General features: G+C 42.0%; 1 protein-coding gene across 1 annotated transcript in view; it reads right to left on the bottom strand.

Moving 5' to 3' along the window:
- LRGUK (leucine rich repeats and guanylate kinase domain containing) overlaps positions 1-15,862 on the bottom strand; it is a gene marked incomplete at its 3' end in the record, with an annotated part of 110,887 nt that overhangs the window by 79,517 nt on the left and 15,508 nt on the right. Inside the window, exon 5 of the mRNA XM_080665161.1 lies at positions 13,575-13,656. Within this exon, the coding sequence (XP_080521287.1) occupies positions 13,575-13,656 (82 nt within the window). The remainder of the gene's footprint in view (positions 1-13,574; positions 13,657-15,862) is intronic.

Genomic DNA, 15,862 nt, shown 5'->3' with positions numbered 1-15,862 from the left:
TTTGGGCCTATTTCAGGAGCACTAGTGTCCTGGTAGCTGTCCTCCCACCAAAATGAAGATACCCTAAATTACGACAAAGGGTACGTACAACACGTGCTTGTGGGTAGCTGAGCCAGGACACGTTCCCTTGGGAAGCAGGCAAGGATGAGAACACTAGAAAATAGGAATCCTGAAACGAGGAAGAGATCATGGGAATTGAAAAGGAAAGCTTGTTTACTGTGTACACAGTAATTTTCCAAGGCACTAGAGGTTAAGCACAGGTCCCTTGGTACACCCAGCTGACGAGGGCAGCAAGGCTTGCTGCATGAAATCAGTACTGTAAGGGCCAAAGGCAGGAGCAATGCAGATGCATCACTTCAGTGGTAACCCTGGGCTCTGCAGCCGCTGCCACCCTCACTCCCAGCACTGGGGCTGAGGGTGAGGAACTGACTGAACAACTCTATCGAGAAATATGTTCATTTCAGAAAAACAGTCCCCAACTCTTCATTTTCCTTTAGATTTCCAGGAATTTCAGGCACTATAAATTAACAATGTTTGGGGGTAAGGGGCATTTAAAAAAATATATTTTTATTGACTTTAGAGAGAGAGGAAGGGAGAGAGTTAGAGAGGTAGAAACATCAATGAGAGAAGCATGGATTGGCTGTCTCCTGCACGCCCTTCACTGTGGATTGAACTCGCAACCCAGGCATATTCATGAGTTGACGCTCAATCACTGAGCCACACCAGCTGGGCAGGAAGAAGCACGTTTTTACAGTGGCTCAGCAGCTTTCCTGCCCAGTGACCCCATAGTCACCTCGTGTGTGACTGCCAGCAATGATAACGGTCAATGTGCAGGCTGGTCCAACAGTCAATGTGGTCCATTCAGCGCTGAGTTCACAGCCTGCTTTCAGGAATTCCTTTATCTCCCCAATTGCCCAGTTTCTTATTTTAGGAACCTTTACCTGCCCTTCTTCTAACATTATTTTTTCATGTTCTTTCATAGGTTTTGGAACTTTTGTGTAAGAAGAAATATCATTGATAAGTCACTAAGCTATTATAATGAACTAGAGGCCCGATGCACGAAGATTCATGCAAGAATGGGCCTTCCTTCCCCTGGCTGTCGGTACCACCTTCACTCTGGCCGGAGCCGCCTTTCCGCCTTCCCACGCTGCCCAGAGGCCCCAAGTGGCTGGGGTGGTGCGGAACGCCTGCATCGTTGCCATGGCAATGATGCAAGCATCCTGCCCCACCCCCAGCCGCTCAGCGCCTGCATATGCAAATTAGCCCGCCATCTTTGTTGGATTAATTTGCATACTCACTCCTGATTGGCTGGTGGGCATCGTGAAGGTATGGTCAATTAGCATGTCTATCCTTTATTAGTGTAGATTAGCTTACTGGGTTAATCCTCTTGGGCATATTTTCATTTTAAAAGGCCACAATCAGAAGAAAGACTCACAGAACCCCAAATTATCAAACTGTATTCCAGCTCTAAAGCACTTCATTCTGTGAATAAATCTTTAGCAGCGGAATTTTAGATCCCGGAGGAAACGGAGCAGAAGAGCCAGGGGCGCACAGGCAGAACTCTGCAGCAGGAAAAGCCAAGCCATTTATTTTACATTTGGGCGATGCTGTCAGCAGTTCACAGCACTTGACATGAATTACTCACTAGTCAGTATTCGCTCTTATTCATGTGTCTGTGATCAAAATATATGGTCCGGGTGGGTAGAAAACCGTTACTAGACATATTGGAAATCCATCACGCTCCTCTTAGTGGGGAGAGCTGCAGTGATGGCTTTAAGCAAAACCAGCCCTGAGAGGTCTATATCACCTTGCCAGGGCAACACGTTCTTCCCCATGGGAGTGACACTCTCTAAGGAATGAAACACGCACACACTGTGAATGGAGAGGTGATAACAGCAGTAATTACTCAATGAGTTGCAACATGGGCAAAACAATGGAATTCAGAAGACTACACTCAGTTCAACCATTTTCCAAATAATCTTGGACAGTTTGCTGAATCTCCCTGAGTTGCAGGCTCCTCCTCCATAAAATAATGGTTAGTACTGGATGGTTTCTAAAATCCTGTCTCGATTTTAAAATTCTACGAATCATTTTTAAATTTCGTAATCCTATAATTGTAAATTACAATGAACAGCCAGTCAAGATTTATAGGTAAAGAATAAACTGCTCTCCTTTCTCAAGAATAATAAATTTATGTACACTTGGCAAAGTTTATCATCTTGCAATTTAAAATTATTATCAATTAATCACCAATTATCCACGTATGAAAGGATAAAACAGCATGATAAACTACAAAGTTGTTATCTTATAGTTAATTTATTCTGAGGTATTAATATGATCTACCAGAATTACATTATTAGTAGTACTAGCTTTATTAATTAAGTTGTTTTTAAATAAATGTTTTGTTTGTTATATTGATAATTACATTTTCTATTTAACTTTACTTTAAACAAAAGCGTACTTCCCCCCCTCAACTAGAAAAGTCATATGTGCCCACTAAGGAAAGCTTGAGCAAATATAAAAAGCATAAAAATGATAGCAGTCAGATTTCTAAAGCCATCCGATTAGGAAAGCATGCCTTGCAAGGTAGACCAGAGAGGGTGGGTTAGTTTAGAGCTGAGCTTCTCAGAGTACGGTCTCAGACCAGCAATACCAGAATGACCTAGGAACTTTAGAAACCTGAACTCTCAGGGGCCACCCCAGACCTACTCAGAAAGAAGCTCTGGGGACAGGGACCAGCAATGTGTTTAGCAAACTGACTCAGTAGACGTTTGAAGGTTGGTAAATAATGATTTTCAAAGACATTAATTTTTAATTTTCAGGCTTTAAAATTTGCTAATTGACATAGGTACACCATTGGCCCGTATATCGCCTGCTTTTTATTTACTTTTAAAAAATGTAAGGGAGGGGAAGAAAAGATGGCGGCTGGCAGGACGGAGGTGAGGGAGAGGAAGTGAGTGAGTGAAGGTATGATAGGAGAGTGTGTGGATGTGCGTGGTGTGTGTGTGTGTGTGTGTGTGTGTGTGTGAGTGAGTGAGGGAAAGTTAAATCTCGCAGGAACAGCAGGGGCTGGCAGACAGGCTCTCCTTGACAAGGAGAGACTACCACCGCTGCGGGCACTCCCCGGAAGGTGGGACTCCAGCACGGAGCCCACGCCATCTTGAAGGGAAGAACGGCCTTTTTCAGGAACTCATCAACACCACCAATCAGACAGGCCTTGGAACTGCCCCGCAACCCAGCAGCCACTCCAGCCAAAATCCTGCTACCACAGCTGCAGACCCGCAGACCCTGGGACCTCCACCTCCAAAGGTGCACCGCTCGGCAGCAGTAAGTGCAACCTCCCCCTCGCCAGCGGCAGAACTCTGGATTCGTGAGTATCCAGCCGCAGGCAGCCAGGGCACTCCACTCCAGATTCGCGTGTTTCCAGCCGGATTCACGCGTTTCCAGCTGCACAGGGCACTCCACTCCTTAGGCAGCGCTTGGGAGCTGCTGAGAGCCCCTGAGGGTGTGATTCTGCACAGACAAGGGCACGCAGCCCCGCAGTAGAAATTCTGAATTCCCTCTTCCTGGATAACTGCCCACATTCACCCCAGCAGCTCAACCGTGGTGCCAGGACCCCTCAGAGTGCATCAGAACTCTGCACCTGGCAAGCACACCTCCACAGAGGCGAAGTTCCAACAGGCAGGCACCCTGAGCCCACTACCCACAGGGTGCTAGTGGGAGCCACTGTAAGCTCTCCCTGGGTGCGATTTTGAACAAGCGGGGGTGTACTCCCCCCCAGCAGTAGAAGTTTTGAATTGACTCATCCTGGAGACTGGCCCACAGGCACCTCAATTGCGTGGCTACACTGCCAGGGCCTTTCAGAGTCCTTCAGCGTGCCTTGCTGGCAGACGTACCATGGGTGCTCCTGTGAGCCGCCACTGGGAGTAAGCGCCTATCCACCACAGGTACAACAGCAAAAGCTGGGTCTGCCCACTCCAATACTGCAGAACTCTGGGCATCACAGTCACGCCTTTCTAGAGAGTAGGCCTCCTGAGCCCCATCACCCCAACAGACGGTTCCTGGATGCCACTGTGAGTCCCTGTCGGGCACGCGTGATTTCAATTAAGGGTGCAAGACAGCAAAAATTGGGACACTCTCCTCCACGGCAGCTGAATTCTAGACACCGCAGTTGTGCCTCTCAAGCTTGCAGGCCTACATCAAGAGAACCCAAATAGCTTAAGAAGGGAGCTACACTAGATTAACAAGCCCAGAAGAACTGAGAGATTACGCCAGTAGCACCATCCCCAAAAGAACCTGGGTAGCAAAGCAATTGGATCTACAATTAAAACATTGTAGGAAAACATGGGAAGACAAAAAAGCAATCCCCAAAGGAAAGAAAAGGAGGAACCACCAGAAAGGGAGTTAAATGAATTCGAGGCTAGCAGCTTTTCAGAGATAGAATTCAGAGTAATGGTTATAAGGATGTTTAAATGGATGGATGACAAATACACACAACTCAATGACAAATACACACAACTCAATGAGAACTATAAGGAGCAGAATGAGAATGTCACCAACATGAAAAGAAACCAAGAGGAGATGAAGAACGACATAGCTGCAATAAAGAACACAATGGAAGGCCTAAACAGTAGACTAGAAGAGGCTGAGGACCACATCAGCAAATTAGAAGACAAGGTAGGAAAAAACACACAAACACAGCAGCAACTGGAAAGAAGACTTAAAAAGCAAGAGGAGAGCCTTTGGGACAACACAAAATGAAACGACATTCGCTTAATAGGGATACCAGAAGGAGAGGAAGAGAAGCAAGGAATAGAAAACCTGTTTGAAGAAATAATGACAGAAAACTTCCCTAATATTGGCAAGAAAAAAACTATGCAAGTCCAAGAAGTACATAGAGTCCCAAACAAGTTGAACCCCAAAAGACCAACACCAAGATACATCATAATTAGATTGGCGAACACCAACGACAAAGTAAGAATCTTAAAGGCTGCCAGAGAGAGACAGAAAGTTACAAGGGATCTCCTATCAGAATATCAATTAATTTCTCAACAGAAACACACCAGGCCAGAAGGGAATGGAATGAAATATACAAAGTGATGCAAAGCAAGGGACTGAATCCAAGAATACTATACCCAGCAAGGCTATCATTCAAAATTGAAGGTGGAATCAGGAGCTTCACAGACAAAAACGGGCTAAGAGAGTTTATCACTACCAAGCCAGCAATGCAAGAAATGCTAAAGGGACTGCTATAAAAAGAAGGAAGAGAAAGGCAAGAAGAAACACAAACACTAAGGAAGAATATGACAACAAACATGTACTTGTCAATAATAACATTTAATGTAAATGGATTAAATGCACCAATCAAAAGACATAGGGTAGCTGAATGGATAAGAAAACATGACCCATATATTTGCTGTCTACAAGAGACCCGCCTCAGAGCAAAGGATTCACACAGACTGAGGGATGGAAAAACATTTTTCAGGCAAATGGAAATGAGAAAAAAGCTGGGGTTGCGATACTTATATCTGATAAAATAGATCTCAAAATAAAGGCCATAATAAGAGATAAAGAAGGCCACTACATAATACTAAAGGGAGCAATTCAACAAGATATAACTCTGGTAAACATATATGCACCCAATGCAGGAGCACCCAAATACATAAAAAATCGCTTGGAAGGTATCAAAGGAGAGATCGACAACAATACCATCATAGTAGGAGACTTTGATACACCACTGACATCACTGGATAAATCCTCTAGGCAAAAAAACAGCAAAGAAACAGCAATTCTAAATGACACACTAGATCAGATGGACCTAATTGACATCTTCAGAGCATTTCACCCCAAAGCTACAGAATATACATTCTTCTCAAGTGCACATGGGACATTTTCAAAAATAGACCACATATTGGGTTACAAGCAAAGTCTCCCCAAATTCAAAAATACTGAAATCATATCAAGCATTTTCTCAGACTACAATGGTATAATATTAGAAATAAACTACAATAAAAACATTCCAAAAAATTCAAACACTTGGAAGCTGAATAGCATGCTACTAAACAACGATTGGGTTATCAAAGAGATCGAAGAAGAAATTAAAAACATCCTGGAGACAAATGACAATAAAAACACAACATTGCAAATCCTATGGGACACAATGAAAGCAGTCCTGAGAGGGAAGTTTATAGCTCTACAGGCCTACCTCAAAAAAACAAGAAAAAATGGTAATAAATCATCTAACTCAACAACTCAAAGAATTAGAAAGAGAGCAACAAGAAAAGCCCACAGTGAGCAGAAGGACGGAAATAATAAAGATCAGGGCAGAAATGAATGACATAGAGACCAAAAATACGATACAAAAGATCAATGAAACTAAGAGCTGGTTCTTCAAAAGGATAAACAAGATTGATGAACCTCTAGCCAGGCTCACCAAGAAGCAAAGAGAGAGGACCCAAATAAACAAAATCAGAAATGAAAGAGGTGAAATAACAACCTCAGAAATACAAAGGATTGTTAAAAAAAATACTATGAACAACTCTATTCTAACAAACTAGACAACCTGGAGGAAATGGACATATTCCTAGAAAAATACAACCTTCCAAAACTTAGGAAGATTCTAAAAATCTCAATAGGCCAATAACTATGGAAGAAATTGAAGAAGTCATCAAAAAGCTTCCAGCAAACAAAAGCCCGGGGCCCGACGGCTTCACAGGGGAGTTTTACCAAACATTCAAGGAAGAACTAAAACCTATCCTCCTCAGCCTATTCCAGAAAATTCAAGAGGAAGGAACACTTCCAAGCTCCTTCTATGAAGCCAGCATCACCCTAATACCAAAACCAGATAAAGACAACACAATGAAAGAGAATTACAGGCCAATATCCCTCATGAACATAGACGCCAAAATCCTCAACAAAATCCTAGGAAATAGAATCCAGCAGTACATCAGAAAGATCATACACCATGACCAAGTAGGATTTATCCCAGGAATGCAAGGATGGTACAATATTCGCAAATCAATAAACGTGATACATCACATAAACAAATTGAGAGATAAAAATCATATAGTCATATCAACTGATGCATAAAAAGCATTTGACAAAATCCAACACCCTTTCTTGATAAAAACTCTCAGCAAGGTGGGAATAGAAGGATCATACCTCAACATAATAAAAGCCATATATGACAAACCTACAGCCAACATCATACTCAATGGGCAAAAACTAAAACCATTTCCCCTAAGAACAGGAACAGGACAGGGATGTCCACTCTCACCACTCCTGTTCAACATAGTGCTGGAAGTACTAGCCATTGCGATCAGACAAGAAGAAGAAATAAAAGGCATCCAAATTGGAAAAGAAGAAGTAAAACTGTCCTTATTCGCAGATGACATGATACTGTACATAGAAAACCCTAAAGACTCCATCAAAAAACTAACAGACTTCATAAATGAATTTGGCAATGTAGCAGGATACAAAATTAATGCCAAGAAATCTATGGCATTTCTATACACCAGTAATGAACTTACAGAAAGAGAGACTAAAAAAGCAATCCCATTTACCATTGCACCAAAAAAAATTAAGATACTGGAATAAACTTAACTAAGGAGGTAAAAGACCTATACGTGGAAAACTACAGGACACTGAAAAAAGAGATAGAGGAGATAGAGGAAGACGTAAACAGATGGAAGAACATACCATGTTCATGGATTGGTAGAATCAACATCATCAAAATGTCCATACTACCCAAAGCAATCTATAAATTCAATTCACTTCCCATTAAAATACCAATGGCATATTTCACAGATCTAGAATGAACTCTCCAAAAATTCATCTGGAATAAAAAAAGACCCCGAATAACTGCAGCAATCCTGAGAAAGAAGAACAAAGTAGGTGGGATCTCAATACCAGATTTCAAGCTGTATTACAAAACCACTGTTCTTAAAACAGCCTGGTACTGGCACAAGAACAGACATATAGATCAATGGAATAGAACAGAGAACCCAGAAATTGACCCAAACCACTATGCCCAATTAATATTTGACAAAAAAGGCATGAACATACAATGGAGTCAAGACAGTCTCTTCAACAAATGGTGTTGGGAAAATTGGACAGATACATGCAAAAAAATGAAGCTAGATCACCAACTTACACCATACACAAAAATAAACTCAAAATGGATAAAGGACTTAAACATAAGATGGGAAACCATAAAAATACTAGAGGAATCCACAGGCAGAAAAATCTCAGACATATGCCGAAGGAACTTCTTCACTGATACTGCTCCTAGGGCAATGGAAACTAAAGAGAAAATAAACAAATGGGACTACATCAAAATAAAAAGCTTTTGCACAGCAAAGGAAACCATCAATAAAACAACAAGAAAGCCCAATACATGGGAGAACATATTTGCCAATGATATCAACAATAAGGGTTTAATCTCCAACATTTACAGAGAACTCATACAATTTAACAAAAAGAAGATAAACAACCCAATCAAAAAATGGGCAATTGATCTAAATAGACACTTTTCAAAAGAAGACAGAAGGAAGGCCAAGAGACATATGAAAACCTGCTCAAAGTCACTAATCATCAGAGAGATGCAAATCAAAACAACAATGCGGTACCATCTTACACCTGTCAGAATGGCTATCATCAACAAATCAACAAACGACAAGTGTTGGCGAGGATGCAGAGAAAAAGGAACTCTTTTGCACTGCTGGTGGGAGTGCAGACTGGTGCAGCCACTGTGGAGAACAGTATGGAGTTTCCTCAAAAAACTAAAAATGGAACTCCCATTTGACCCAGTGATCCCACTTCTGGGAATATATCCTAAGAAACTAGAAACACGAATCAGAAAGGATATATGCACCCCTACAATTCACCATAACTAAGATTTGGAAACAGCCTAAATGCCCATCAGCAGATGAGTGGATTAAAAAACTGTGGCACATCTACCCAATGGAATACTACGCTGCAGTAAAAAAGGAGTTCCTACCATTTGCAACAACATGGATGGAGATGGAGAGCATTATGCTAAGTGAAATAAGCCAGGCAGAGAAAGATAAATATCACATGATCTCACTCATTTGTGGAATAATGAACGGCATAGACTGATTAACAAGAACAGATCCAGAGACTGAGAAATGTCGATCAGAACCTCAAAGCTCAGGGAAGGAGGGGAAATGGGGAAGAGATAAACCAAGGGACTTGTGTGCATGCATATGAGCCTAATCAATGGACACAGACAACAGGGGTGTGGGGCATGAGTGGCGGGTGGGGGGTAATAGGGGAATAAGGACACATATGTAAAAAATAATAATAAAAATAAAATAAAAATAAAAATAAAAAAATAGAAAAGAAATTGTGAGGTAACCAGAACCCCAAGTACGCCTGAGAATGTCTTTCTTGCCATGCTAGCAGTCATCAGCTATATGGTAATATTACCTGGGGAAAATGGGGAAGTATTTTGGACTTATGTTCCTGACCCTTCATGGTAAGAACCCTTACGTGGGCTGATCCCCCGCCTAATGTAGTCACCAATAATACCAAACACCTTGGTCATCCAGGAGGACCATGGGTGGGGCAAGGAAGCATAATTACACAGGGGTCGCCACCCAGCTTCCCTTTTGTATGACACAAAATCAAACCACTGCTCCTTTGTGTGTAAAATTAAAGAGAGGTTTCTGGCTTGCGTGGACACCAAAGGAAGGGACTATCACCACTTGCTCCTGAGAGAGGTGCAGAAAATGTAACTAAGACCTTGTCTATACAAAAAGAAATTGACAACCAGTTTGAAATGGAATTGCCATGGCCTAGAGCAAAGAATAACCTTACATGATATTATTCTACAATGTCATTATAATTTTTCCCAGATTTGTATTACCCCCATTACCTATAATAGTACCTCGCACCCTTGAGAATCAATAAATAATCATCTTTTTGGTGCTTGGAGATGAAGGTAACAGATCTCTTGATATTTTAGAATTACAACAGCATAATGTACAATTATCCCAAACAAACTTACAAACTAATTCTTTGAATGTCTGGCAGCAATTTAAAAAGGACATGAAAGGATTTAATCCCTTCCACTGTGTAGAGGGCCCCCTGGGAAGGCACCAGAGCATTCCATATTGGCCCCTCTTGCCCCTTTGGCCAAGAGGGACCCTCTTCTCACAATCCAATTGCCCACAGCTGTTGCCTGTGCTTTCTGTTCATGCTGAGGTTGAAGCCTCGTGGTGGCTGGTACCATGGATCTGTCTCTCACCCAGTGGGGTGAGCTGGGCCCTCCCTGGAGAAGAAACCTGGGTCCCCCAAGATATGTGATTAGTGCCGGGGCCCCGCCAGCAGACCAGGGGATCCCAAGGCAGGTGCTGGGCGTGGAGGCCACGAGGGCATAGGCTACCAAGGAGACAGAACTGAACCTCACATCACCCTGCTTGGCCCCAGAGGATGGCTGGTTAGCCAGAGATGGGTAAGATTCCTCAGGGAAGGAACAACCTAAGACAGGCACAGTCACAGAGGGGCCATCAGGAGAGAACTTGAGGGTCAACAGAGGTGGGGCACAGACACTCACCCCCCCAACTTTGCAGGGGCCTGAACTCTCACCCCTTCTGAGGGAGGTCTCCTGCCCCCATGGCTGCTTCACTTCCCATGCCCAGCTCAAATCGGGACCCAGGTAACAGACAGAGACTTGGCCGACAGCAGCTGCCCTCTCACTGCAACAAGACTTGTTTGAGTTGTCTTGTACCCATGGTGTGGGGAAGTGGGTTTTTGATATCTAAATCCAGCCTAGCACCAGGAATGCTCAGGGGCTACTCAAGAAGGCAAATAATCCTTTCCACTAATATTTACAGGGTAAAATAAGATTGTTGTTAGAGTATTAAATTTGACAGTAAAATAGTAGTCAAGTTCTCAGACTAATTTAAATTGGCTAAGTGAAATAAGCGAATATTCTAGAAAAATTAATGGTACCAGACAAAAAGTTGTTCCTAAAGTGTTAACTAAAATTTTTATTGGTAGTTCATCTCATGGTAAAATTGTGTAACATGTAATGAACCTAAAGCAGTCATATTTTAGTGCAAAAAATTAAAATTTAAAAGCTATCAAGACTACATTATAAAATTTCAAAAGCCTCTTAATATTTAAATCAAAAAAGGGGGGATAGTAGAAGAATATCATGTAAGGAAAAATATCCTGTAAGTAAATTACATCTAGAAAATTAATTTTCATTTGTAATGCTAACAGCAAGACACCCATGAAAAACACACATGGTGTCAAAACAAGCCAAAGGAAAATAGTTTGGGCAAAAAATGAAAAAGGATCCCAAGTCAAATTTATAGAAAAGATTCCTTTATTAACTTTTGGTCGAGAATATGTTTGTATATTTTCAGAAAACAACTCCAAGACCATGTGGATTCCTCCAACAGAGAGGAATTGACAGGACTGCTCCAGCCATGAAGACAGAAGAGAAACAGTCCAGAGATGGAAGATGCTGACAACACCTTGCCATACTAGCAGTCAGCAGCTGTGCGTTGCTGCAGGTTGCCCAGGACCGCACCAGAGAGGGTCGGACCTGCATTACCACCATTTGTCCACCATCCAGAACTGAAATATCATTGCTGACATGTACACATAAGGAACTGTTTGACATTGAAATTGGGACTCAAAAGAACTGTTGGCCCAGAAAGAAACTCACTACAGACTGATTCATTTGCCTCTCAGCATAACCATTATTGCTTGTCTCATTTTCGGTTCTTATAAGTGTATTTCTAGTATCACATGATCTCACTCATCTAGGGGAAATGATGAACAACATAATCTGATTAACAAAAACAGACCCAGAGACAGGGAAGCATTGATCAGACTGTCAAACCTCAGAGGGAAGGTAGGGGAGGGTGGGGATAAGGGAGAGAGATCAACCAAAGGACTTGTATGCATGCATATAAGCCTAACCAGTGGTCACGGACAACAGGGGTGTGGGGGCATGCGTGGGAAGGGGTCTGGGATGGGAATGGGGGGATGAGGACAAATATGTGATACCTTAATCAATAAAGAAATTAATAAAATAAAATAAATTAAAAAAAAGTAAGGGACACTCTTGAAACCACCGCCATCACCATCATCCCACCCCCAACCCGAGAGGTAGGACATTAGCAATAACTGACACATCCGTCTCTGCACATCTCTCCTGTCCCATCCAGGGGTCCCCCTCTCGGAGATAACCACTCTGCTGAATGGTCTATTTCCTCTTCCTTTTCCCATTGGTTTTATACCTAAACTATATTTAGATCTCTCCTATTTCTACATGGAAATATATTTCATTCATTTTTGCTACTGTATAATATGTATTGTGTAAGTACACCATAATCTATGCTTTCTCTTATCCATGAACATCTGGCCTGCTTCAATATTTTGCTGCTATAAGCAATGCTGCAATGAACATGTTAATTCTTATACAAGCCTCTAGGTACATGCATGCTACATTTTCATATGTAGGAATGAAAATATGAGGTTGTAGGGAATTTGGATGTTCAACTTTACACGATGGTATAAAATTGTTTTCCAAAGTGGTTAACCAATTTCACACTCATAAGCAACCTAAAAAGAGATCCTTTTGATCTACATGTTCCCCCAACCCTTGGCATTTCTTACATTTCTTAAATTTTGTCCACTAATTGCTCATTTTCGCACAAAAGTGCTAAAGGGTGTGGCACTATGCTCAAAGCGTTCCATCAAAGGTGAAGAAAGGTTTTATCCTACAAAATATGTCTTCAAGGAAGCATCCCTTCCATTCTCCCCACCTCTCGGCCTCATTACAAGTGTAATGTGTTCTGGCTGCTGCGACATCCCTGAACCAGGCGCCCTGGGGCAGTCCATTCACTCTCCACTCTGCCCTGAGAACCGGGCCAGGCAGACACTTACTGAGAGAGAGGCCTGCTGCCTGGTCACCTAGAGGACATCAGCCTGTGGTGTGAAGAGGAGGCTCAAGCTCATTAAACTCACAGGTCCCCAGTGACTCCCTGCGGCTCCGGCTGGAGCATGCGCTTTAGCGTAGGCGCTCCACCTGCGCGGAACCTGAGCCATGCAGCAGCCCTGTTCCCGAAGTTGGTCGCAGATCAGAAGTGGTTTTTTTTTTTTTTTTCACGTGGGCATATCTAAAACACAGCAGAGGCCCGCTGTGTAAAGGAAACTCAGTATGAGTTCTTTTGTGAAATAGTCACTAATTTTCCATAGGGCCGTATCTGGATTTTCAGATACTGAATTTATATGAAATAGGGTGCAAGTTTAAGTAAATTTGAAAAGGAGTCAGTTAAAACAGAACTTCCTATCTGGTTCTTGCATTAAAAATAAGCCTCCGTTAATCAGAACTTAACTTTTCAGGTAGAAAATGCTCTTGGCAAGCTTTGATTTGCAGCCTTAATCCTTTGTAAATAAAGCATCTTTCCCATGTTGTGATGATTAGTCCTCTGTTATTCAGTAAACTGCTTATCCGGTACTGTTCCATGCCATCGGGCACATGCTCACCAATGCCTCTATTAACCAAATTTTCCCCTTTACTTAGCAAAGGATACTATCCAGAATTAGTTTAGTGAGAGCCTGGTATGCCGACAAATCACCCATTATAGAAATTTGGTTGCAGGAAAAATCCACCTTCTGAGGAGAAAAAGAAACAACATGTCATACTTTCTTATTCAGCTTAACCACAATGAGTAAATGCACAGTAGGAATGTGTTTCTGGATGTAGATTAGAATTCTTCATTGAAAACATGTTTATCCCTATTTCATCACTGTCTAACTGGGATCCTGTCTGCCCCCTTTAGAGACCCTATGACGACCCCTTCCTGGGGGCAGACCAGAATCCCACCACCCAAACACTCAGTTCCTGCAGCTACTCTCTCCCTTTCAGCATTTATTGTAAACTTTCCCGACCTTCTTCAGGATTTACCTCAGTTTCACTCTTACCACCATTTCTTTCAGCTTCTCTATTGCCCAGCAAACTGTTATCTTGTTTATCTTTTCTTTGCCTTTTCTATTTTTATCTCAGTATATTCTCCATGTCATCCCTTAATGCCAGAAAAATCTTCCTAATTCATCCCTCAGGTCATATCTCTTCAACGTAACACCCTTCTCAAAGTGGACTATTTTAGGAAAGCATTTTCAGCAACAGCAGTTGTTCCTACTCAAAAATATGAGATTACAGAAATGTAACATTAAGTAACTTCATTTAATTGTTCACCTACTGACAGGATAAATAAAAATGACTTTTTAAAAAAGAAAAAGAAAAAAAATCCTAACTTTGTTGAAACACTCATTGATAATTTCCATATTATAACCATTTTATGGAAAACTATGAAACAATTATATATTGAAGCACTATTTTTATCTTCTTGTACCCTTTAAAACAGTGACCCCACCCCCAAAAATGTACTACGGTCATTTTATAAATGCATTAAATACTAAGTACTTTAAATGCTAAAAACTTTAAATATTGAATACTTGAAAAATAAAAACTGGCAACAACTCAAGTGGCAAGAGTAGAAAACTGATTAAGTTGATAGTAAAATGCATGTGTATGAACCATATGAAGAATAGAAATGTGCAAACTAAACTGTGTTAAATAAAAAAAATCAGCCCAGCAGGTGTGGCTCAGTGGTTGAGCATCGCCCTATGAACCAGGAGGTCACGGTTCAATTCCCTGTCTAGGCACATGCCCAGGTTGTGGGCTCCATCTCCGGTAAGGGGCATGCAGGGGAAGGTGATCAATGATTCTCACTCATCTTTGATGTTTCTCTCTCTCTCCCTCTCCCTTCCTCTATGAAATCAATAAAAATATATTTATTAAAAAATCAGAACACAAAACTTGAAGCATATACAAACTGCAACTATGTAAATGCATATCAGGACTGAAATAAGAAGTCAGTTTGGGATGATGTTAATGGAGTTTCATTGATTTCACATTTGTGCAAACGCTGGCAGAATACTTTGGGTCTAAATTAATTTCTTCCATGTAATATGATAAACTAGAAATAAACTTATAATTGTCTGAGCTAACTTCAAATTGGTACTTTTTCATCAATACCTTTCATTTCTTGTGCCATATATGTCTCCTCGTGACATCTACCCAACCACACCTGTCGGGGCTGTGGGTGAAGACTAAGCCCTCCGTGCACCTATAAAACCAGGACTGTTGAGAGACCTTAAAAGACTGATATTGCTCTGACTCCCGCTGGGAGTTCCACTGGCTCCCAGAGCTTTCTGGAAATACCCATCAAATCAAATGAACCTTCTTCACCTTCGAAGAGCAGAACATTCCAGGAAACACAGAGTGAAGGGCAGCCTCCTGCTCTTCAGGAAATGTGTGCACTCTCCGGTTGGTGGCACCGGCTCAGAGATAACAAATAAGAAGGAGGCAGAGCTGCCCAAGAGGGTGGGACACTGTACACAGGCCTGATTTTCTGGGAAGATATGGGCTCTGGGTCTCAGCCATCGGGTTCAATCCCAGCCCTGCCACCTCCCAGGGAAAACTGTGAGCCACTCAACCTTTCTGTACCTCAGTGTCCTCATCTGTAAAATGGGCCCATTCCAGCTGTCTCACAGCTTGTTGGGGGCGTTAAAAAAGATAATGCACAGAAAACACCAATCACTCCCCTCCCAAGTGCACACGGAGTTCTCACAGCCACTCGCCAGCAGCCTGACGCTCCTCTAACATCACTGATATTTGCTGTTATTCTCCAGGAACGATAAAGATGGGGTGTCTGCCATAATGATGGGTACATGCCATTACACATTTGTCCAAAGCCCAAGTATGCACAGCAGCAAGAGGGAACTCTAATGTAAACTATGGACTTGGGGTGACCAT

Source organism: Plecotus auritus, assembly GCF_963455305.1.
Source record: "Plecotus auritus genome assembly, chromosome: 4".
NCBI classification, from domain to species: domain Eukaryota; kingdom Metazoa; phylum Chordata; class Mammalia; order Chiroptera; family Vespertilionidae; genus Plecotus; species Plecotus auritus.
The sequence above is the reverse complement of the archived record's forward strand: the minus strand, read 5'-3'. Positions and strand labels throughout refer to the sequence as shown.